Raw genomic sequence first — 23152 nt, 5'->3', positions numbered from 1 at the left:
TATGGAAATATTATTATATTAATAGCTGTGTAATTTAATAATAGTTTTGTTTCAAATTGGTATATTGGAGGCTTTTAGATAGATCAATCACCGAAGAATTGAGCACAAACTTGCGGATTTCACAAAAAATATTTGTTTCAGTTGACCAGTTTCATCCTATCGATATATTCAGGCGAAAGAACAATGAAGCCGGTTGTACCACAATAAATAAATATCTGCGCATTCCACAAAGTTTGTATTCAATTCTTCAACATAAGATTACGCCAGTTGAACCATTGAGGTCCTTCATTACATAACAATTTATTATTTGGCAATTTGTTAGTGTTATGAACACATACCGACGTACAGACAATGGAAAAGGGCAACTGGAAATCAAAATTTCATGAAGTTACACCAGTTGAACCATTGAGGTCCTTCATTATATCACAATTTATTAGTTGGCAATTTGTTAGTGTTATGAACACATACCGACGTACAGACAATGGAAAAGAGCAACTGGACATCAAAGGGTAGTAGACAATACTACACATGATCTTTAGTTTGGTGATTACAAAGGGTTCTATTCCTCCTGCCGTACCCTCTTAATTAGATTCCATTTTTCCTTCAGATCATGCATTCCTCCTCTTAAGATTAAAAAGCAAGATAATTCTAGATGTGCCTTCAAAATTTATCTCGACAGAAAGAAAGATAAATGTATTAAATACCTTTAAAACCCATTCAAAGTTAAACTTGGGGTGCATCCAGCCAATAATTTTCAGTAAAATTTCAATTGTGGTAATATCCCCTTTGAAACGATCTTGTAAATCTATGTACTGAACTTTTACTGCGACATCCTGTCCGTCGGCGGTTTTGGCGTGAAATACCTGCAATGAAAATACTACTGAAATTAGACTTTGGCGGCTTTACTCTGCATTAGAAATTAAAGTCACAGCAGTCGTAACAACGCAAGAACATTTTATTCTAGATTAGCGGAAGCAAATATCTTGATTACTTGAGCTAGACTTGCAGCCGCGATTGGATCTTCATTAAAGCTCTCAAACATCTCGGTGTGCAGAATTCCAAAATCTTCCAGAAATAATTTCGCCACTTCTTCGTTTCCACGGGTTAAACATCTGTCTTGCAAAGACTAAAAGAAAGTATCACAAAGAAAACATACTTAATGAATAATATAAGTTACTTTATGAACAATGTAAGTTACTTTAATAACAATATCACTTCATTCATGAACAATATAACATGCAGAAATATTACTGAATATTTATAACAAGGGTCCCTGTTCTAACTTTACCCTTAGGGTTGCGAGATACTCCTTGGGCAGAATGTGATTCAGTGATACAAGTCCCTGCCCCAGCTTTATGTACAACCCTCCGTTCTGAAGACATCCCTTCAATATTCTGTCAGCAGCCCTTTGATGAACTTTGGAAATTGCCAGGTCATACTCGACTGAAGGTTCTTCAATCCCTCTCAATGACCACCAGTAGTCGATAGATATAAACGTGCCTATTTGCAGCGATCTGATTAATGTAAGAATTCAGCTTATGAGAACATTTCGTTATTAAAGAGACTAAATGACAATTTCAATATTTGAAAGCTTTCTTTTATCTAATGAAAAATCTCTTTGGAGTATTACCTCAAAAACCGAGCGATTCCACCAACGGTGACTTTCAATAACCTTTTCTCCTTATTATTTAATGATGTGTAATAGAACGTTATACCGCCTAAACCAGCAGCAATTACGCTATATTTAGCATACTTTCTGTAACCGCTACTATTGATCGTTGAAAAATGTCTATGGAAAACCCTCGTTACCTTAAAGCGATTGAATAACACAGACGACCTCATAGCAACCACGTATTTGTCTCCAGATATATTGAAGGTAACAGCGTTGATAGCACACTCATACTTATTCTTCCGTCCGGAATGAAAATTGGAAATTACTTATCAGCGATATCTTATAAATCATTTCCAATCTTCAGCAGTTGGGCACAATGAACATGTACGTTAGGCATCGAGTTTCTCGGGTACAACGATTCATTCGGAAGACGACAGCCAAGGTTCATTACATATATTAGTCGTTCCTTTATTTGCATAGTTTAAATTCCAAATACAGTTCAAATATCCATTTAATATTTTGTTGATCGATATTTGGAAATAATTGGATGGCATTGGTAGTTTCATGAGAACTACAATTGCAAATAACAAGATTTCGACATTACGTTTTTATACAAAAAATAATATGTTGTACGTATTTCATTGGCCCAAAGCAGCCAATGGCGCCATCGTAGGTTGACATCTCATCCAATGGCTGACAATCAGCTGCCATTTTCAGCCGTAGCTTCGTAAGAGCGTAGGTTGTTATTGTTAGGGAAAGGATTAACTGGGTAGCTGTGTAGTTGCTGGGTGCTAGCAAACCGTACCACTAAAGGTAAGAAGGCTTTTATTACTTATTCAAAAATAAAGTGCACACTTTTATGAATACCAATTGCGTTTATGCTTGTAGTAATCAGCAATTCTCAGTCAGCTGGTCGCTGTTTGTTATTGAAGTGACGTTAGGATACAACAGCTGATTGCCAAGGTTGCTTTTCGTGTGAGGCCCATAATGTTTCTCTCTCTAACTGCCTTGTTTGAGTGTGTTATTTTGCAGTTCACATTAGAACATTTGAGTAGGAAATATAATCCAAAACTAAAATCTAATTCTAGTTTTTATTTTCAACTTAATAGTAAATGTATATTCTTCGTCCTGAAAAGCTTCTCTCTATTGACCCTATTTCTGTCACTGGGCGCAGCCTTAAGCTCAAATAAGTGGAAGAGAATCTTTGAATGGTCATGGGAGAGAAGTCGTAGGCAGATATAATTTAAGCACAGATATATTTTAAACCGATAACTCGAAAGTTTTAATTACACGAAATATACTCTGATATTTTAAGTAATACAATCTCCGCATTTGACGGCAATAATTGGGATTTTATGTTTTGTGAAGGTCAGGCTTGTTAGGTATTACCTATTGAGTCAGGTTTCATTGTAAGTACAGTAATGGAACAAGACAGAGTAATTTTGTTCCTCATCATATAATCAATGTTCGATTCTTGAGTGACTGACTTTATGCTGAGTATTTCGTAACGTTGCGCTAACTTGGGGGTAATTTTAGCCATGACCCTTACATTTTGGCAAGCTTCAAATCGTTGCAAATATATTCCTCAGATGACCTTCAGAATGTAGGTGGTTGTTAGGGACGCTATAATGCGAAATATTGAGTGTAAATGAAAATGTATTATATCTTTAACGATCATTATTTCTGAATAAGCGCGTTTGCCTGAACGTTTTCTCTGATATCTCTGAAAGAATTCTATCATTCATTCTACTGGTAATATAATTGTACATTCCTTTTATTTCATTCCGCAGCAGTTTTGTAATAAACGCTGCGAAACTATTGCGAGTCTTGAAAAGGAGTAAAGAAAACGTCCCAAGGGCAGCCACTACCACTTACAAAGTCATCCGTTTCGCTTCGTGCGGATAATTAACGATGTGCTAATTCTCCCTGTGCCTTTAACAGCACCGTACTTAAAAAGACAAAATTGAGTTAAAAACGAAGACTGCTTGCTGTCAGGTGAATAAACTTATTTAAGTCTTCCCAGTGTTGCGCGGTCCGCTTTGCTTATCAACACGCACATATCTCTGTGGTTCTAAAGGTAAAAATTGTACCATCGATTTGTCTGTAGAACCACCCCCGCACACAACTTACATATTCTCACTACCATCACCATATCCCAGGGAGCTCCTTTCGATGTTTTCTCCTTCCAAAATATGATTGAGTCGTGCCTAAAGAAGTAGTGACCTACCTACTCAAGTTTTTCGCCAACGGTCAGTTTGATCGCGCATTATTTAAATGACTCATCATTTGCGTCATGTTTTTCCGATGAGGAAAGAGTCGACGAAATATTTCCCTGCAGTTCTTACGAAGGCGATTCATCTGCTCAGCCTTGTTCGCTCCTTATTTCCGAAAATTATAGTTGGGAAGTATCGTATTTATCAACCTTAAGTCACCGTAATCTTTATTTGGGCTTCTCAAGAGGCTTCACGGCATTGCAGCTTAGGTATGTTTTAAAAAATATATTGGGCATTTCAATTTCATTTTTCATATAATATTTTAATGACATCGACCAATTCCAATGACTCGTACTTGTCCATGGCCTCCGTGAGGCGCGAGAGCCACAACCAAGGTAGGTAAACTTATTGCGTTATGCGCTGGGATTGACTGGCTTAATTCAGCGACATGGTAGGTATATAAATACTTGCATCCAAGATTATCCAAAAGTTATTAGCTTTTTTCAATATGGAATGCGTTGCAGAATCTCTTTTTTTCCAATTTCTACCAAAGGTTTATTCTTCTCCAACGGCTAATTTTATCATAGGTGATTTAAAAGGGATTACGCCAGCCAGCAAGTGGTATGCTAGGATCGTTTGTTTTCAGTGGTCTATCCACATATTTTGCTGGTAGTGTTCGAGGCCGCTAGAAATATTCAAATATTAATTGAATTGGAGCCTGTGGACCATGATTATTTTGCTATTGATGACAGTCGTTGCTGGTCACGACTATGGTTAGGAACCCTGTCGTACTAGATTTTGAGGTAAAAATCACTGAAGGTTTTATCAGTTGCCTTGAAAAGGAGTTGTGGTAAGGTACCTTGGAATGATGTTTATTGGTCATTTTATTGAATTGTAAATTTGAAGTGGATGGATAGAGGCATATTTAAAAGCACGGGGAATTTATGTACTTAGCCACGGGTTTTAATCGTGAAAATACGGCCTCTAAGATCCATTGAATCCATTTTTTGAAGAAGGTCGATTTTAGATATGGCACTGTGTTCCAGCCGTTCCCACCCACTAAATTTGTTCGAAGTTAAGGATGACGTCAAACTGGATATTTTTCCCTGTGTTGTCATATTTCGTCGTTTCTCCGCGGGTTTGCAAACGGCCATGGCATTTGTGTATCATCAGCGTCAGTGCTGCCGTAATCGTTTACCACAGCTCACTGCCAGGGAGAGAACGATACCAGCGCCCCAATACTGGTACTAAATTGTTTCCTGGAGTATTGCGGTAATTTGAATTCAGTTAAATGTATATGGTGGCACCAGTAGATCGACGCCAAGGTGATTATAAGTATTCAGTAAGTGCATTCAATTTTAAACAATTAATTGGACCCCATTATTAAAAGGAAAAATAGCTCAAATATGTGCACTTTAGAACAATTGATATTTTGTACATTTGTGGTATGTAGAGCATTGATTACAAAATCACTCCCATTGTAGTGAATGTATAGAATGTCTCTGAAAGTATAATTTGAGTAGCTTCATTTTCGATAGAAAGACTTTTATCAATTTGAAACCTCTTGGTCAAATTAATACGGATTTTCATTCAGTTGAATGTTTAATGAATAGCAATATGTGGTGGGAAAAGAGAATAGTGTAGAATTTCTGGTTAAAATGTGCAGCATAAAGCCTGATTTTGACAAATGGAGGGAGGATAATCAAACAAAATATGCAGATGTAATGAAGATTTGGCTCAGTGTTCCATAAAAAGGAATTTTCCAAAAAGGACCTTCCAGTAGCTGAATCTCGGTGATGTTCTTAATTCATAGGAAAGAGAAATTACTACATACTATTACTGTCATAATTGAGACCAAACAGATTTAGTTGTAGTTGTAACTTTATGTATTTGGAGATTTCTTAATATTTGAAAATTTTTCAGCTGCAAGGATATGATCCACAACCCAGCTTATATGTTACCAATTTTTTATTCATCTTACTTGAAAAGGTAGGGTAGGGTTTTTAAAGCAATGTCTTGAAAATAAAGTGTTTTATTACGAGTCCCTGGCTATAATTTGTTACCATTCCTTTATATCATCTCTACACTGTGTACTGTTTTCCTAGGGTTACATTGATGACGACTCAGCCATTCTTTTATAAATTAGATTTCTCATGGTGCATCATCAAATCTAGCATTTTATAATTTGGAAGTTGATGTTTAGAGCTGAAAAATATTTCTAAAAAATATTATATAAAAGTCATAGTCAAATGTTTTAATGTAGCTTCTTGTGTGCTGGTCTTGCTTCTTGGAGGAAATGTTTCAAGACTGAATACTGTAAATATGAGGAAGCAGTTTACAGAAAAGTACACTACAACTGCTTTCATTTAATTTGTATTATAATTTTTTTGAAATTGACAAAGGATAGAAATTCACGAAGAAAAATTCATCCGTCGAAATTTCACTCACAATTGGTGTGCTGGAGTCTCAATTTTATGTTTATTTTATTCATATTGTGAAATTAGGTGGTATTTAATTTAAAAGAAAGCACTTCTAATCAAGTTTGAATTATAAGATTTCCTATTGTAAATATATGTGTTGACTAGATTGGATCATTCATTGACTCCTTGACTTCATTGTAATATTGAAATTATACTTCTTCATCTTCAAGAGTTCTGTCTGGTGTTCTTTGCAAATGCTATCTGAAAGCAACAATGAGAAAGTTTTATAATTCTAATTGTGGAATTTGTTTGTGAAAGGGCAGCATTGTGAATGAATTTTTTGAAGCCTTAATCTTTTTTGAAATTATGTACGTTTGACTATCTTGATGGAAGCAAAACCTCAAGAATATGCTATTGGGCAAAACATTCTTATGTGATTGAGTTCACAATCATTTTTCATAGTTATACTGATTGCGCAGTGTAATTCAACAGTAATTGTGTTATTAAAGACAGATAATGGAGATTAAATCGTATTGCGTTGGATGCATACAAAATAAAGGTATCGTGCTTATCCTCAGTAAGCCCATGAAAATGATATCTTGCAATGAATTTTATGCTTCAACAGTGGAATAAACAGAAATTCTAACCTTGCACAAGAAATATATTTCACGATTATAGTTATGAGCAATCTATTCATAGTTCTGTTGTCATTTGAAGCTAAGGAATACCTCAAAATATTTCTGCTCATTAATGTGTACAGAAAGATCTTTAACAAATCGTGTGCCAACAACTGCAAAGCAATTAATACTGAAATATTTTACTCATGATAAAACTTTTGCATCTTCGTGGCCTCGATAGATGCATTTAATGAGACATTTGTTTGTCTTTTAAGGATGAAATTTAATCTATGATATATCGATGTAGCCAGATAAATCATTGTAGGTAGGCTTGGAATTTCATGAAAATTAACACTTTTAAATTGAGTGTCAATCCATTTATGAAGTTTGGGGTTATTGCAGTTGGAGAGAAAATTTTTAATCATCCAGGAATGGGTAAATATGAAATCATGGTTGTCTAGTCAACTCAAGTGCATCATTTTTTTTATCCGAGTCCACAGCTCAACAACTTCGGCATCTATTATTTCGTAGGTATCAAGAATGTCGTACTCCGACCCACTATCTCTATCCTCCTATAATTTTCCGTATTTCTATTGGTATTACCCAGCGCATGGTGTGCGATCAAAACAGAAGAAAAGATGGCGACTATTTAAAGTATTGAATCTAAAATATCGCTCATTGTCAGTTCGCTTCAAAATTTCTTGAACAAATCACGAATCGCCATTAATGAGTGATGACCCATGTCATGCGCCCTTCGTTGCGGCCCGGAGGATGTAGGGCATTGATGTCTCGCGCAACTTTTTATCTCTTTATCCAGGATTTTCTCTCCTTAAAATTTGCGCAGTCACTGTAGAATTGTATTTTTACTGTCCGGAAGGATAATACTTGGGAGGTTAATGGTTTCGGATATCTCATTTTCTCATAATTTTCATTTTTTTAATCCGTGACATTTCTCGCATACACCATTGATGGTCTAAATACTCAATTTCACCCACTTTTGCACGAGCTAGGTTTCCGCGCTTCAGAGAGTATTGCGTAGGGTGCGTCAGCCCCACACTTGTGCTTCCCTCCCCTCCCTCCGTATCGCCCTCCCCGCCTGGCCCATTCGCCCTTCTCCCCGCCGTGCCCTCCCGTTACTTCCCACTCCTCCCTCCCCTCCCTCCTCCTGCTTCTGCATCACACCACCGTTGACAGCAGCTGTGGCAAGTTCCTTTCTTCTTCGGATAGTCCAACAGATAATATTTATTCGCGTCCTAGCTGCGCGCTTAGCGAAGTTATTTGGGGCGTTGAATGTTTTTTTTCCAGCTCTGTCGGGAGGATAAAATACACAGATGCATGGAGTTACTTGGAGGCTCGGTCGTCTCCGAACTAATTTTTATGGCGCATAATGGAGCGTGCGATAGTATTATTTTTTTCGTAGAGCATAGCCAAAGGAGGAATTAGTGAGGAAAACAGCATTCGGACTTAGAGAACTAAAAATATAGTTTCAAAAAAGTCCTAGTGTGTTTAAGTCCACATTTGAATGAGCACCTGTCAAAACATTTCTCTCCCTAAATTAGTTGCCTGTCCCATATGCTTGCGTATTCAACGCTCCAATGCGATATGCACCAAGACCTTTCACGTTCACCAAATTCAACCACACCCTCATCCACAGAGTTTATACATTATCCGGTTGAGTGTACGTGCAAATTTGAGGATACCGAAATTGTTTAATAGAGGTCTTGCGCAGCGCTATTTCAGTCCATTGGATTCGTGCCCAATTGGCTCCACGCAAAACATTGCGACAGGAATTGCAGAGGAAAAATAAGTTGAATATTTGTTTTCCCCGTTGATACATACACTGAAGTTATTCGGGATACCTCCATTCAATAGCTACTCAACTTCAGGCGTGACTCCTCACATATGCTGAAAAGTGTTCAATGAAGAGCCACAGTTGGAAGTAAAGTCGTAAACTCCAAAGTCCTAATCTCCACTTCATCGGCAGTGAGAATACCCAAATGTGGCATGGTATCACAATGGTCAGCTTGTTAGTTTATTTGATGGAAGTTCAGTCCAAGGTTATATCCCGGTGATACCTCTGTACACGCTTTGTGTACCTTAAGTTTGGGATTATGCGAAATGGACTTTCCAGTATCGAATATCGACATATACTAAATATCAACGTGGTGACAATATCGCCCGCATTGAAAGTATATTCCATACATTGACGAAAACACCCGAGCACTGAACTCTAGTCAGTCACTGAACTCAAGTTCAATGTCCTCGAACTACAATTTATCAGATTCCAAGAAACTGCGGGATATACCGCAACGGTAACTTTGAACGGAGTCATCCGGTAGTATGCATTTCAATACAACAATTGCACAGTGTATAAATCATTCGCCGTGGTGTTTAAAGTTTGCTTTAACTTCGTGGATTGTGGCGCGTCTCATACGATTACGAATGCCGGTGACATTGTATGTACGGTATTTCTTCACAACATCTTGTTCCTTTATAAGTCCCCAAAATTTCAGAGTTAAAGAGGACGCCTCGATGGCTTAACTGGTTTAAATACTCGGCTGGACATCGAGGGATCCGGGTTCGGATTCCGGTCAAGGCGAATGATTATTACTCTATGAAATTGTTGCATATAAATAACGATGTATCAGGTTCTTTTAATTTCTCCGTATCGTCATGAAAAACTGACAATAGTATTGATGTATGGTCACGCAGCGCAGCCCTGCATCTGTTGGTCGGTGTGGTTTCCCGGTTGAGTCTCTAAAAGTTTTGGGTACGTGATGCAGAGAAAAATCCTTACTGGCTACCATGTTTATGAATGAATTTCACACACCGCTCTCCCCTCCTAGATCTGCATACAGGAGAGACAGAGAACCTCTGTATGGCCTCCCCTCTTTATCTGCTCTGTCGCACAAATGATAATCTTCTTTCTCCTTCGTTTGATCTCTTTAGTTTCTATTTACACGTTTTCCCCCATGCCTTTGAGTGACAGAAGTCAATCTCGATATCATTTCACCTATCGGTTTACGGTGTTTATTTCAACAATATATATTGCCATAAGTCGTGTGATTTTTCGGGTATCAGATCCTCCTGGAAAACCATGGGTGGCACAGGAAAAGGAACTGCCCCCCTACCCTGATGTGCTAATTACACACGCCGTTGGACTTAGTTCTGGTTGAGCTCTACCGTCACCTATTAACCGACCTTCGGGTTGACACATGTTTTTGTTTCATTGATATAATTTAGTACGCTACGAAATAATCCATTGAAGAAGGTTAACGCCGATACCTCAATGATGTTCATACTCCTCAGTGATATGACATCCAAAACTTCTTAGAACTGAAAAGTTAATAAAATGCGGGCATTAAATTAATTCCATTGCTTTCAAAAAAAACTTTTTGGCCCGTAACATTCTATATTCGTTTTAAATATTATGATTCTTTGTGTTGTCGGTAGCCATTTTAAAGGTTAAGCTGAAAAATTGCCCGTCGTCCCTATTTTCTCTACCTGTGTGTCCATCTATTACCGTTAGCGCTATCATAATGGCATTTAACATCCTTTGCGATCTTCTTTGGAATCCCAATTGACGTTGATGTTCACGAGCTCCATCAGGTTTAAATCGGGTGTGGGAACGAAGAGAGGAGTGGGCGTGGATGGGCGAAAGACCAACAAAGCCTTGTCGTCATTCAACTCCTTTCCCCATCATCCCTCGTCTTTTCCAGGGAAGTTAGGTAATGTTCTTGGTATGTTTAAATGGCTGGGTTAATAGTGTAGATCGTAGTGCACCTGCAATTCATGAAAATGCTTAAAATTTATTCCAGGGTGGTCTCAATGCTGCCTCCTCCCTTTCCCACTGCTGATTTTAGTCTGAAAACAACTACAGCCTACGGGAAAGAATCTAATTTGCCGCTGCTCTCGGAATTTTGTATCCTCCACCCATATGCCGCACTTCCAGGGCTTCCTTCCAACAAAATTGCCAATCAGCGGAACTGGCGCCCTTACGATGTGCGCTCTTCGTTTGTACCCTCTGTGAACGAAATAGCCGAAGGGCATATCGATTCTTAATAATTAAATGCGCATCTGGGCTGCAATGAAAAAGTTCTTTTTAAATGGATCGAACCACCATTTCCTTCGATGTTTGTGTTCTACTTGATTAATTTCGATGGAGCAACTTTCCTGAGTTATGCGAGCGAAATGAATCTCCCACATTAGAAGCGAAATCAAATTACGTTGAACCAAGGCTGACAATATAGTGCTTCCTGTTTATGAGACACGAGCGCATCAAGGTCAGCCTGGTCTCACCAGGGCCCGTACCAATACACATTGGAATTCTGTACATTGAAAAGTTGAAATGGTAGGTTTAACCTTGAGTAGGCTCACCAGCCCAGATGCACCTTCGGCGCAGGCAATAGAGACTGATTGACGCCTTTTCATTTAAACTTTTCAGCAATAGGCGACCCACTGATTGTCATTAAGTAACAGAGATTGGTAGATTAAACCCCGGTTGGCGGAATCGAACGAGAACGCTCAGTAAATTCTATGGAGCAATTACATTTATTGTACAAATTTTGAAAGAGAGTATATTCGAAAATAGCCCGTTTATAACGCTGGACTGACACTTCTCCGTATCAAATTCTTTAGAAGGAAGGTTTTTTATGGGAAATAGACTAGCATGGAACGAAGTTATAAAGCGGTGAGAGGCATCTTAAATAAAAATTTACGCTGCCAACTAAATTCCGCAACCACTCGGTTGTTGTAGCGGTACGAAACGTCTGGGCGTGGGAAGATCTTATTTAGACGCAGGGCGTGGGGGAGACGGCCCGTGAGCTTGGAGTATTATTGCAGTCCATGTGATTACGATTCGAGTCGCGTTTGTTTGCATCTGCATACATTTCGAAAACAGGAAAGTCCGCGGGGAGAGTCAAACTTGCCCGTTAGAATACGCGAAAAATTGTGTTGGAAAATTGTCCGTCCTATGAACTCACGCCCTTTCCAGTCCCTAAGAATTATTAAACTTTAAGGAAGAATAGTTATATCTTGACATTAAAATTTATGGTTAACTATAAATTCAAAGATTCTTAAGGGCGCGATAGTTTTAACTCCATCTGGCCAAAAAAGTAGACTTTCACCCAGCATATCATGATATATGAAGACAACATATTTTAAAAATATGGAAGGTTCTGTTATCCATCCAAGGGATTATATCTAAAGGTGTGTGGAAGGAAGAAGGTAATTGAGTGATATTTTTTCTGCTCCTACATGTAAACCATCAATGCATGCAGGGAAGGAATTGCCACCGGAAGTCATGCAATCCCGAGCATTTTTTTTTAATATTGACAATGATTTACTCTTGGATAGTTATTTCTTTGTTTCAAGACATATTAACTCAATGGCTTGATGGAAGTAGTGTCCCTCAAAAGATATTTTCTTGCTGTTTAGCTTATGCTCTTTAAAACATACAAATACTAATTTAGGAGTTAGTATGTCAAGTTATTTGTGAAGTTAGGTCAAAAGATTTATGGTAGATAAAATAAATTTTTGGGGGGTTTTCTTAGAGAAAAACTTGGTGGAAAAAAATTTGTATTCACCTTTAAATGTCCTATGTTTGATAGTAAAAAATTCTCAAATTTTCCCAGAAAATTACAATGGAGATGATTAAAATAATTTACAATTAGAATGATAAAATAATGGCAAGTGTCAGCATTTGCGGTACAGGAGCCTTCAACCTGTAAGGTCTGTGTTTGATTACAAAATAAATTGATTTTAGCTCAGGAGAGGATCAAAATGGATAAAATACTTGTAGTTCAACAAAATATAAGGAATAATGATTAGCATCTATTACCAATGATTATAGAATCTAAAAAAATCTCCAAATTAATAAAATAATTGCAAAAAAGTTGGCACTAGTTTTATAAAAGTTGGCATGTAAAGTGTATTAGCTGATGAGCTGTCATTTGAATGGTTACAATATATAAAGTCACTCCAGAGTTTAACTGTATTTTTTAATGACTTGTTGTGCCATTGTTAAAATGAAAATATATGTGAAATTCATGGTGAAATTTGCATAAATTCTACCCATCTCAACAGTGAAATTACTTTCTATACAATATCTGATAAAAGCACTGTTGGGAATTCATAGCTGCAGTTGAGGAGTGAAATGGAATGAGTGAACAAAATTTACCTTTAATTGTGGAATGTACTTGATTTGCATATTAGTTCCTTGGATATATTTTTTTTAACACTTAAAGAAACTCAGCCCATGAATATGACTTTGATTGATTATTTTATGGTTGTAGCTCTACTTATAGTCTTTCAAAAGATATGTTTGCACTATATTTCCACATTTTTGTGAAGATAAAAAATTCTATTTCACTTAGAGTCAAATCTTTATAGTTAAACGATTCTTTATTTCAAGTACATAATATTTTTACCCTATGGTGACCCACATGGCTGGTCATCCTTTGCCAAAATCTAATCTAGTTCTTAAGGTAAGGATATAAAATGTGATATTTTTGTTGCTAGAATAACAGTTTTTTACACAAAATACTTGAGTGGGGAGTCGTTAAAATTGTTTGTGGTACCTCCTTCATTTATTACCTACATGTTCACATCTTAAATATATGAAGAAGGTAAAATTCACAGAGCAACTGACCTATTATTAACCAAAAAAATATGAGTGTAAATACTCCCATAAGCTTGCAAAATGTGCCGTAGTTCTAGTATTTTATATGCTCTATTTATACATTCTTGGTGTTTCCAAAAGTAATATGGATATATAATGGATCAAAATGTGTTGGTAGTGTTGTAAAGATTACATTTCAAGGATTTTTTTTCAGGTAAATATGTTCAGCAACATTGCCAATTATCTACGAGGAGTGAACAGCAGTGAAGCACAGGAAGAAATACTCTCAGTCAATGCTGAAGTTGGGCCAGCATTATTTGAAGGATCTTCCATCTGTGATTACAGTTCTGTGGACACTGAAGATGATTGGGTCCTAGTCAACAAGTCTGGTAATTTTTTTCCTAAATGTTGAATGAATAAATCCAGACACATGCACTCTCTACTCCTTAGAAAGACTGAAATTTGTACCCAAGGCTTCTAATACTTGCAATTGATAGGATTCAGGACATTGATACATTGCAAGTTGCAAGTTTAATTGCTAAAATATTAAATTGGGAGTTGTAAGACAGCAGTTAAAAATATAAAAACAGTGCTTTAAAGATGGAAACTGTAAATTTTCCATGTAGTTTCTGAGTTACGTGTTGAAGATCAGTGTAGCATCTTGTAAATGTTGATCTTGAAAAGGATTTTTCAATATTTGTCATAACATGAACATCTTTCATTGTATCATCATGGTGATACATCATAATTGTGTTATGGAGCCTTGTCCAAAGGATATTTTCTTTCACTCTTGCCTACACCAGCAATGTACCGGAGAAAATATTTAATTATTCATAACAGTGTCAGTGTATGTTAGTGGAATGCTCTCATGTTAGCAGTATTATCGTGATTCAAATTGAGAGAAATTGTGACTTACATGTACTATTTGTGATTTAATTTAGAACGTGAAATCTAATCTTTATCAAGGAAATTAAGCAAATTTTCTGGAGAAAATATGTTCATCATCCAAGTGATTTTGTATTGAATTCCTGCAGTATCTAACTCCATCTGGCACATTGCTACATGTGTTGTTTGCTGGAAAAGGAAGTTATATTCGCGTTTCTCAGAAATATTTTGTACCAATCTAAAAGTTTAAATCATCACTTTCCTAAAAGCTGGAATCAATGAAAATTTCATAACTGCAGATAAAGGTTCTGAATTATATTGCAGTGATGTTTTTTTGTTTGCCTAGAACTGAACCAGCTTCAAGCAATTTAAATCTCTCATTCATAATCAAGTGTTGTCAGTTTCCAATAATTACGGCCTATTCCATGTCCATCGCTCTACTAACAATATAGTATTGGTAAAAATTCTTCCATTATATATTATATCAGAACCATTCATTCTATTCTAAAATTCTTGGCCATCAACAACCTGAAGTTAAAAAAGTATGCCGCTGTGCAACTTCTCTGGCCATACAGAGATTGTAAGCAATAAAAAATAATGTTTATGTTGATGGGAATACCATTTTGTCTCAATATCTGAACAATTAACCCCAAACCATAAGATGCATTCCATTTTAAACTATCTATTTCAAAAGGATATGGAATGTCAGGAAGTTACAGGGACAATTAAGGGAATCATAGGGATGGGTCCCAGGCCACATTTTGATATGGGGAAAGAGTATTCTTCGTAGAGTGTTATTAATAATGTGCCTCTATGTACATTTTCGTACATATACTTGGTTTGAATGTGGACTGCATTGTATGAAAACATTTTTATTAACCTTCTCTCCTCCCTCTCTTCTCAGACGATAGTCCAACTCCTACTCAGGGTAGCTTGGAATGCATTTCGCTTCGCATTCCAATGCACTCAGCCGCTGCGGTTGAGGTAAGGCCGCTGCATCGCACGCCGTCCGCTTCCTCCCTGCCCTCTTCGCTTGAGGAGTCGTGGTTCCTGACGCCCCCTCCCTGCTTCACGTCCACGGGTCCGGTGCATATGGAGACGTCATCCCTCGAGAACCTGCTCATTGAGCATCCTAGTATGTCCGTCTACCAGCAGCGACCCCCACACCCCTTGGTCACCCTATCATCATCAGCATCTAGCCCCGCCTCTGCCCCTTCCTGTCTGCCCTGCCCCTTACCCTTCCTCGCCCCACTGCCCCCTTCAGAGGATGCCACCAGTCCCATTGAGATTGTTGGGTGCGAGAGCGTCGCCGAGTTTGATGAGGGGGACAGCAATAGTGAGCAAGAGTTGGTGCTGAGTGGCAGCCTGGTGCTCATGGTGGCAACTTCATCCACTGGTGCCGAGGGGACAGGAATGGCAGCCAATCGGGAAGCAGGAACTCTGGCTGTACGGCGACAGGGTGGTGGTGCTATGACGACGAATACCACGTCTTCCCATGTTGAATCTCGAGACCATTGCGTTCTTCAGCTGCGGTCTGCTCAAAAGGTCTGCTCATAAAACCCATCCATACCTTAATAAGTTCATCTTGCTCATTAAACCCATCCATACCTTGATCCCATTGAGGTATGCATTTAATTTAATTGAATTTGGAGTGTCAGGTCTTGTAGAGAACTCTTAGATCCTTAAAAGCAGTGATTTTTTAATATCTGGTAGTGTTTCAGTTCCTCTAGCATATGATTCCGAGTATTAGAACAGATGTAATAGAGTACACTTTTATTTTAAAACCAACCTCCTTTTTTGTGTAAATTTTATTGGGCATGATGTGTAATAAATATTGCACTCATCTTATTCTAACTTTCATGTGCTTTCTATTTCTCATAAAGTAATGAAAAGACCAATTTCAATAAACTGGACACATCCTGGTCAAGGCGAATGATTTTTACACTCTGAAATTGTTGCAGTGGACACATCATGTCCATTTTAATATTTTAGTGAGCATTTGTAGTACTTCATACTATGTTGGTGGTGACAGTCAGCCTCTGAACCACTTGCAAAGTTTCCTGATCTGATCTATCAAGCAATGCCATTTCATTATTTTAATTAACCTAGCTATCCCATACTTGAATAAAATGATGCATTTTGGATGTCCTGAGTGAATTATTCCAAATATTGACAAACTGTTAAATCTTACAGGCTAATTCTTCTTATTCTTAGCATTCATCATCCATTGAAACAATTCTTCTTCCAATTATGAATTATTTGACATTTTAAGACTTATTTTCTGTGACAAAACAATCGTTTTGAGAATCTAACAGTTTCAGGCTTAACTTGGTGGAATTCTTTCATGGTGAGGTGAAAGAAAGAGAAAAAACAACTTTGCACTTCCACACACTTTTTTAATATAACACGACCATGGTTTCGATGCTGCGCATCATCTTCAGGTACAACATAACAAAATTATTCAACTTATATAGCCAGGAGCCAGGTAGGGGAAGTCAGGGAGAGGGGTGGTAGCAATCATTGGTGGGTGAAGGGAAAGGGAAAGTGAGGGGGAACTAATGGATGCAGACGGTACAAAGGGGGGTGGTTGTTTGCAACGGTTGAACCGTTGCAAACAACCACCCCCCTTTGTACCGTCTGCATCCATTAGTTCCCCCTCACTTTCCCTTTCCCTTCACCCACCAATGATTGCTACCACCCCTCTCCCTGACTTCCCCTACCTGGCTCTTGGCTATATAAGTTGAATAATTTTGTTATGTTGTACCTGAAGATGATGCGCAGCATCGAAACCATGGTCGTGTTATATTAAAAAAGTGTGTGGAAGTGCAAAGTTGTTTTTTCTCTTTCTTTCACCTCACCAATCGTTTTGAGCCTTGATAATTCTCTCCCAAGCCAAGTTAATGATATGAGTGTGTAATTTTCAAAATCATCTGATTTTTTTTCAAATTTTATTCAACCTTTTCTTTTCTGTACTTTTTTTTAACTTTAATTTCACTGCTAATTATCATGGATTGAAACACTCACTTATCAGCTATAGCTCTACATTTACATCAATGCTTGAAATAAATGGGTTTGTGCAGTTTAAACTATGTGACTGGCAATGTTTTTCATATTTCATATGGATAATGTTAAGGAACTGATATGGTGATGGTTGATATTCAGGTATTTATATTTCTGTCTCTCAATATACCCAAACATTATTGTCATTTTGTCTAATATTACCCCCTCTGTAATTATTTTATGTAAATAGAATTTTGAAAAATGAATATCACATGCAAGAGCACTTGTGTAATCTGAACCTTCTGTTGCAATGCGTAAACAGTAACAGAAATTATAGAAACCCTACATAACCAGTTCTAAAAGTGCAGCTTTGAAAAGCAAGGATCTTAGAAAGACATGCCTGAAATCTACTGAGAAGGGATCTTTAAGAGAGCAGTATCATCGTAACAAGAGCCATGACTCACCTCCTATGGACAGCAAATTGTTTTGCAAAGCGAATCCTGAGAATATCCTTCCTTTTAGCTAGAGATTTTTTCTCAAATTTGTTGAAATGTTTAGACTCAGATGGAAATTCATCTCTACTACACATTTTATTAATTACACAAATAATTATTTTGAATTTATACAGTTTTGAGCTTTTAAATTAAATATTACCACTGTTGATTATGGATTTATGCCAAAATTTTGGTTGAAAAAATTTAAGTTGCGATTGATGAATTACTTGACAAATATTATATCTAAGGTGTTAAGGACACCTATAGAAGTAAAATTTTTTCTTGAGTTTAGGTTATTTATGTTCTAGGTAGAGTCTTTTGATGGCATCTTAGACTTTGTATCCCTGTTATGGAAATAGCATAATCTATCATTCATGTTAGGGAAAACTTACTTTTGTTACCTAGGAGGAAGGGTGGACAACGCTGCATATTTTCGGAGAAGAAAAATCAACAGATCACATAATCCCAATTTCATTCTGCCTTAGTACTCAGAAATAACTGTTATATCATCGTATGATTAAAAAAATACAGTTGATATTAGCATATCTCATCAGGAAAAATATAGTATCTTTGAATATTTTTGTCAGTGCTCAAATATTATGTTGATAGCAATGAAATATAAAGGTAGCTACCGGTTAGAAGCAGCCCTGTGTCAATGACGTATAATGATATCACTTGAAGAGAAGTTTGCTCAGCCAGTGTGTACATTTGAAAAATGGCCATTGCCCTTTCATTTCTGTCACCCAAATTCTTACTCACGATGACCTTTCCTGTCTCTTTGTCTTCCTCGACCTCAATCTAGATTCAACAGAAGCGTGCTTGCCAGGGAATCAAGCGCAACCAATTGGATCGCAGCAACAAGGCTCGTGAACTCAACTCAAGGAACAAAATCCAACGTCGATCCGATCGTATGCTTCGACACTCAGGGGCTAATAATAATCGAAAGTGCTAGCTGAGGAGGTGGAAAGGCATGCATGCGTGTGTGTATGTGTGTGTGATTGACTGGAGAAGATGGGTAAAAAGATGCTGCTTGTGTATTTTTCCAGGGCATCACAAAAGATTAATGCATGGGGGAGGACACCACCTTTTCAGCACTTTATTATTTTGTATTCAAAACTCGCACTGTCTCGTGCACATGGGAGAGAGGGTCGGAGAGGGAGGCATCATTGTGGTAGGATCAAGAGGATTTCCCCACCTCTCATGTCTCCCCTCTCCCTTTCCATCTGTCTGTTAAGCGTGCGTACACGTGGAAACTCTTTGGTAATGAACCCACCCTGCTACAAACTGGATGCTATATGTTAAGTTAAAAAAAAAGAAGCTGAAGTAACTTGGCTTAATCTCCAAGATCAAGTTAAAAAGTCCACAATGCCACTTCCACCTTCAGAGGTAACATTTGGCATTGAATTACAAATATACTATGCGGTTACTTTTTTAGACATGATACAAATAATTGATTAAACCATTACAATAAATTAATAAGCCTAAGATATGGTTTGATTGATCTATGTTAATTAAAAAGCACTGTTGTGATTTGTCTAGGATTTGGGTGATATTTTCCTGTCCATTTTATTGAGGTAGCCAGATGAGTAAGAAATTGTACCTAATAATGCTTAAAATGCCTTACAAAAATGACTGCCAAGGATTGATTGCAAACTATTCGTTTCAGGAATTAAAGCAAATCATTCCTTTGAGCAGCAATGAATACTAGCATAAAAAAATAAAAATACTTACAAAGAGGTTCAGGGAATTTTTCTTAGAGTGCATGTGAATTCTTATATCAATAACCAAGACTGGCATGAGTCTTAATTTAATGAATCTAGGCCAAGAAACCGGAATAAATTTTTCCCATTGTATTTCGGCAAAAAAAATGTTTTTTTTTATATTACAGTATGTTAGCCCACACCCATTTTCTGAGGTAGGGTATTATTTGAAGTTAGAAATGCTCAAAGAATGCAACTGTTTATGCAGTTATCTTTGCAGAATTTGACTCATCGTCAGTTAAACCTATAGCCATGTAAAAATAGTAAGTTAATAAAACTTATTATAAAAACAAATAGGTAATGCATTGTAGTGAGGAAATACTACTCTATGAAAAATTATCATGAAAAATATGATTTATGAATACCATGAATTTTCTCTTTTTTTTGCAAAGACTGATAGCAAAGAATTATTTCCCCCTACAAAAAAAAATTATATCCAAAATGGCCTCATTAATGGAGGCCAAAAAATATACACATTTTATGTTGTAATTTTACTCTGCTATTTTATTTATGGTGTGTATTGTAGTTTTTTATGCACTGAAGCCAACCATAACCAGATGTTGCTTACAGGTTACGTAGTCGATATCACAAAAAGAAAAAAGATTAATATACATAAATATTTTAGTGTGGTCAGTTGACTTCTTTAAAGTCTGTTTATATTTCCTTCGATATGTATTTAAAAACAAATATCTATTTTCAGATGTTTTCAATTACTTGTAAGTACTATATTTATTTCATATCCACCCTGCATTAAAAAAAACATGCTGTTTGCAATATCTAATAGTAGAAATGTTTCTCATTGGAGCAGTGATGTATGTCTTCTCATTGATGCTTGATAGATGCCAGTTTCATTTCTCTTGAGTATCTCTGTCTAATGGTTTGAGAAATGACATTTGAGGAAACTTTATGCATACGTACATACATAAATTAGGATGGTTTTCCTTGGTTGGAAATTAAATTTTTCTTCGTTTTCATTGTCTCACCCCCCCATCCTAAAATTGGCACAGTTAATGAAAAAATATTCTAATTGGATATCAGTAACAGCTAAAGCAAATGGCCTTGAATTAGAAAATCATGTGTGTATTTAGATTCAAATACATTTTAATTAAGTGTCATAAATATCAGAAAAATTAAAGTGAAAATCATAACATTAAGCATGATATGAAAAATCCATCTAAAAAACAACACAAGTGTTTGGCGAAGCTTTTTGTATTGATGAAACTTGTAAATGTAATATTCTTATTGGTCGTTTTGTCAAAATTTTTTATCCAAAAATTCTTTTAATAGTTCCTCAAAATGGATTAAAAAGTTGGTTATCCAAAAAATCTGAAGCTACAACTTTATTAGCGTTCTTTATTGGTTTCAATTTTAAATATCCCATTGGTATGATTTGGTGACTATATAATATTGGGGAAAGATAACAATAATTTCAAAGTTTCCATTGAAAGCCACCCTACTACACACTATTACATTTTTTCTAAGATCTCAAACGGCAAAACTTTGCCTTGTGTAATGTTTAGGTATATTACATTTGATATTTCCCAAGACATTTTAGTTTAATTATGGGGAAAATTAATTACTGCATTTTCCATGGAGTGTCAGCAGCTGATTCTTTAACTACCAGCAGTGATAATTAACTCAGTCATTATATCCCTTATTTTAAAGGAGTGTTCCTTTATTTTTTTGTACACAGAAAAAAAAGTTATTTTTATTTCCTCTTTATATTGATGATAGATTATGAAAAAGAGGTATATTGTTAGATGCTGTTATTTTATTGTGTTCATTACATTAAAACATTGTATCAACTTACAACTCACTGTGCCCTTAAGGTTTTGTAGTTTTATTAAATCATTAAGCCAAACAAAACTTTAAGATTAGAGAGAGATATGATATAGAGTTTATTATTATTTATTCAACCATTTTATATGGCTTCTTGTAAAATAACTTATATTGTTGCAATCAATGTGTGTGGAGCTCAAATTTTTATTATTCCTCATTATTTTATTTTTATTGCTGCAACATGTATTTTTTATGTTGTGTGAAGCAAGGTGACAGACAACTATTGTTTGTGCAACACTCCCTACCTTTATAAATTATGTGAGTGTGAAAATGTGAGTTGTTAGGTTAGTAAGAGTTGAGTGTTATTATTGCACCCTAATGTGAGCATTGGAAATGTTGTTTAATGCCTAACAGTGAAGCTATTGTCAATGGGTGGAAATATATCTGCCATAATATATAGTTGCAATATTGAAGATTGGTGTGAACCACAGGCATTACTTTTGAGTAATGGTGACTCAAATATTTTCTTGAAAAAAATTAACTTGAATGAAAAAAGGACATCAAAATGTTAACAGAAGTTCAAGAAAATAAAAATAAAGTTATTAAGCAAAATCTATTGGTATTTATTGTTTTCCCTCCCTATATATTTGTGATTGGACAAGCACAAAACTATAATAAAGTAGAAAATTAGACACATGGTTTTTCAAAAGAGAATAAAATGATTAATCCATCAAGCCTTGAAAATATTGAAATTTTGTATTAATTTCATACACCCATTTGGCACACTTACCATGTGCAAAATATGTGTTTATATGTGCACGGGAACGCTCAAAACTTTATTTAATGAAAGACTCAGTATAGCATTACAATATTTCTCTAAGTAGACCCCCATCAAATATAATACCATAACTACAGAAATAAACCTGATGTTTGGTTTGGTAGGTGATGATTGAGTTCACCCAGTACTAAGTCCGACGGCGTGTGAAATTCACACATCAGGGGGGCCATTTCCTTTCCCTGTGCCAGTTATGGTTTCTTAGAAAGAGCTGGTACCCAAAAAATCATAGCTTTGGTGGAGCTGTGGATGCCCAGAGAGGCATGTGCGGAAGTCAAACCCGGTCCCTCCAGTCAGTTGTCCAACACTCTACCCCTAGACTACCATGGCCATCAAATATATGTGTATCAAATGAAATATAGCTCCCACTTCATTTCTGAAACCAGTTTTAGGAAAGGAAGAATTCCACATGGAAACTAACTTTTAACATCCATGTCCAGTTTTTTTATCAATAAAATATTCATGGCCCAAAATTACTTTTAGGCAATAATGTTACCAAATGTAAATATACTATTGATTTATTGATGCTAATAGGTCTAAAAGACATGTATGTAGACACAAATGCAATTGGAGTTCAAGTACAAATGATAGTCACAAAAAATAAAACAGTTAACAGGTGCAGTAACAGCATACTCAAGAATAAAATTATTTATTAACAGAAGGAGACATGGATTTATCCACCCTATAGAATTGATTTTTGGACAGGAACTGATAAAGTTTAAATTTAAATGACAACAATTTTATATTTCCTTTAGTTTTCTAGGTATTGCTTTTAGGAATTTGACACCCACATAACAAGGGTTCTTAGCAAACTGAGCAGAGTTGTGAGTAGTTATCCATGGCTATGTCATGTGAGTAGTTACGGAGAAGGTTGGGTGAGTTGTTTCATCTGCATACATATACGAGGGCTGTCCAAAA

General features: G+C 36.4%; 2 protein-coding genes across 5 annotated transcripts in view; one reads left to right on the top strand and one right to left on the bottom strand.

Annotated features, from left to right (window-relative positions):
* The window catches only part of Adck5 (aarF domain containing kinase 5), a 33289-nt gene extending 31203 nt beyond the window's left edge, over window positions 1-2086 (bottom strand). For 2 of the 3 annotated variants that reach the window (XM_071590558.1, XM_071590559.1), the window contains exons 1-4: window positions 1631-2081; window positions 1289-1514; window positions 992-1126; window positions 705-863 (exon numbers count right to left, since the gene is read on the bottom strand). In XM_071590558.1, coding sequence (XP_071446659.1) covers window positions 705-863; window positions 992-1126; window positions 1289-1514; window positions 1631-1842 — 732 coding nt within the window. In that variant the 5' untranslated portion in view covers window positions 1843-2081. Of the gene's footprint in view, window positions 1-704; window positions 864-991; window positions 1127-1288; window positions 1515-1630 lie in introns of all 3 variants that reach the window. The other variant, XM_071590560.1, reaches the window with a different exon arrangement.
* Window positions 2087-2306: 220 nt separating this feature from the next.
* Window positions 2307-22011, top strand: TP53INP (Tumor protein p53 inducible nuclear protein). 2 transcript variants are annotated; one of them, XM_071589629.1, is made up of 4 exons: window positions 2307-2425; window positions 13696-13870; window positions 15271-15911; window positions 18663-22011. In XM_071589629.1, the coding sequence occupies exons 2-4, from the start codon at window positions 13702-13704 to the stop codon at window positions 18810-18812; spliced, it is 960 nt and encodes a 319-aa protein (XP_071445730.1). In that variant the 5' UTR covers window positions 2307-2425; window positions 13696-13701; the 3' UTR covers window positions 18813-22011. The 2 variants fall into 2 exon arrangements, with proteins under 2 accessions (XP_071445730.1, XP_071445731.1); XM_071589630.1 differs by lacking the exon at window positions 2307-2425 and adding an exon at window positions 3950-4094.
* Window positions 22012-23152: the final 1141 nt, after the last annotated feature.

This window comes from Hetaerina americana, unplaced genomic scaffold (assembly GCF_022747635.1).
Source record: "Hetaerina americana unplaced genomic scaffold, ioHetAmer1.1.p SCAF_4, whole genome shotgun sequence".
In the NCBI taxonomy this organism is placed as follows: domain Eukaryota; kingdom Metazoa; phylum Arthropoda; class Insecta; order Odonata; family Calopterygidae; genus Hetaerina; species Hetaerina americana.
This window is presented reverse-complemented; position numbering and strand designations above follow the sequence as displayed.

Coding starts and splice junctions, on each gene's coding strand:
- TP53INP (XM_071589629.1), top strand. CDS start 13,702: ATGTTCAGCAACATTGCCAATTATCTACGAGGAGTGAACAGCAGTGAA. Junction 13,871..15,270: donor GGTCCTAGTCAACAAGTCTG/GTAATTTTTTTC, acceptor CTCTCTTCTCAG/ACGATAGTCCAACTCCTACT. Junction 15,912..18,662: donor AGCTGCGGTCTGCTCAAAAG/GTCTGCTCATAA, acceptor ACCTCAATCTAG/ATTCAACAGAAGCGTGCTTG.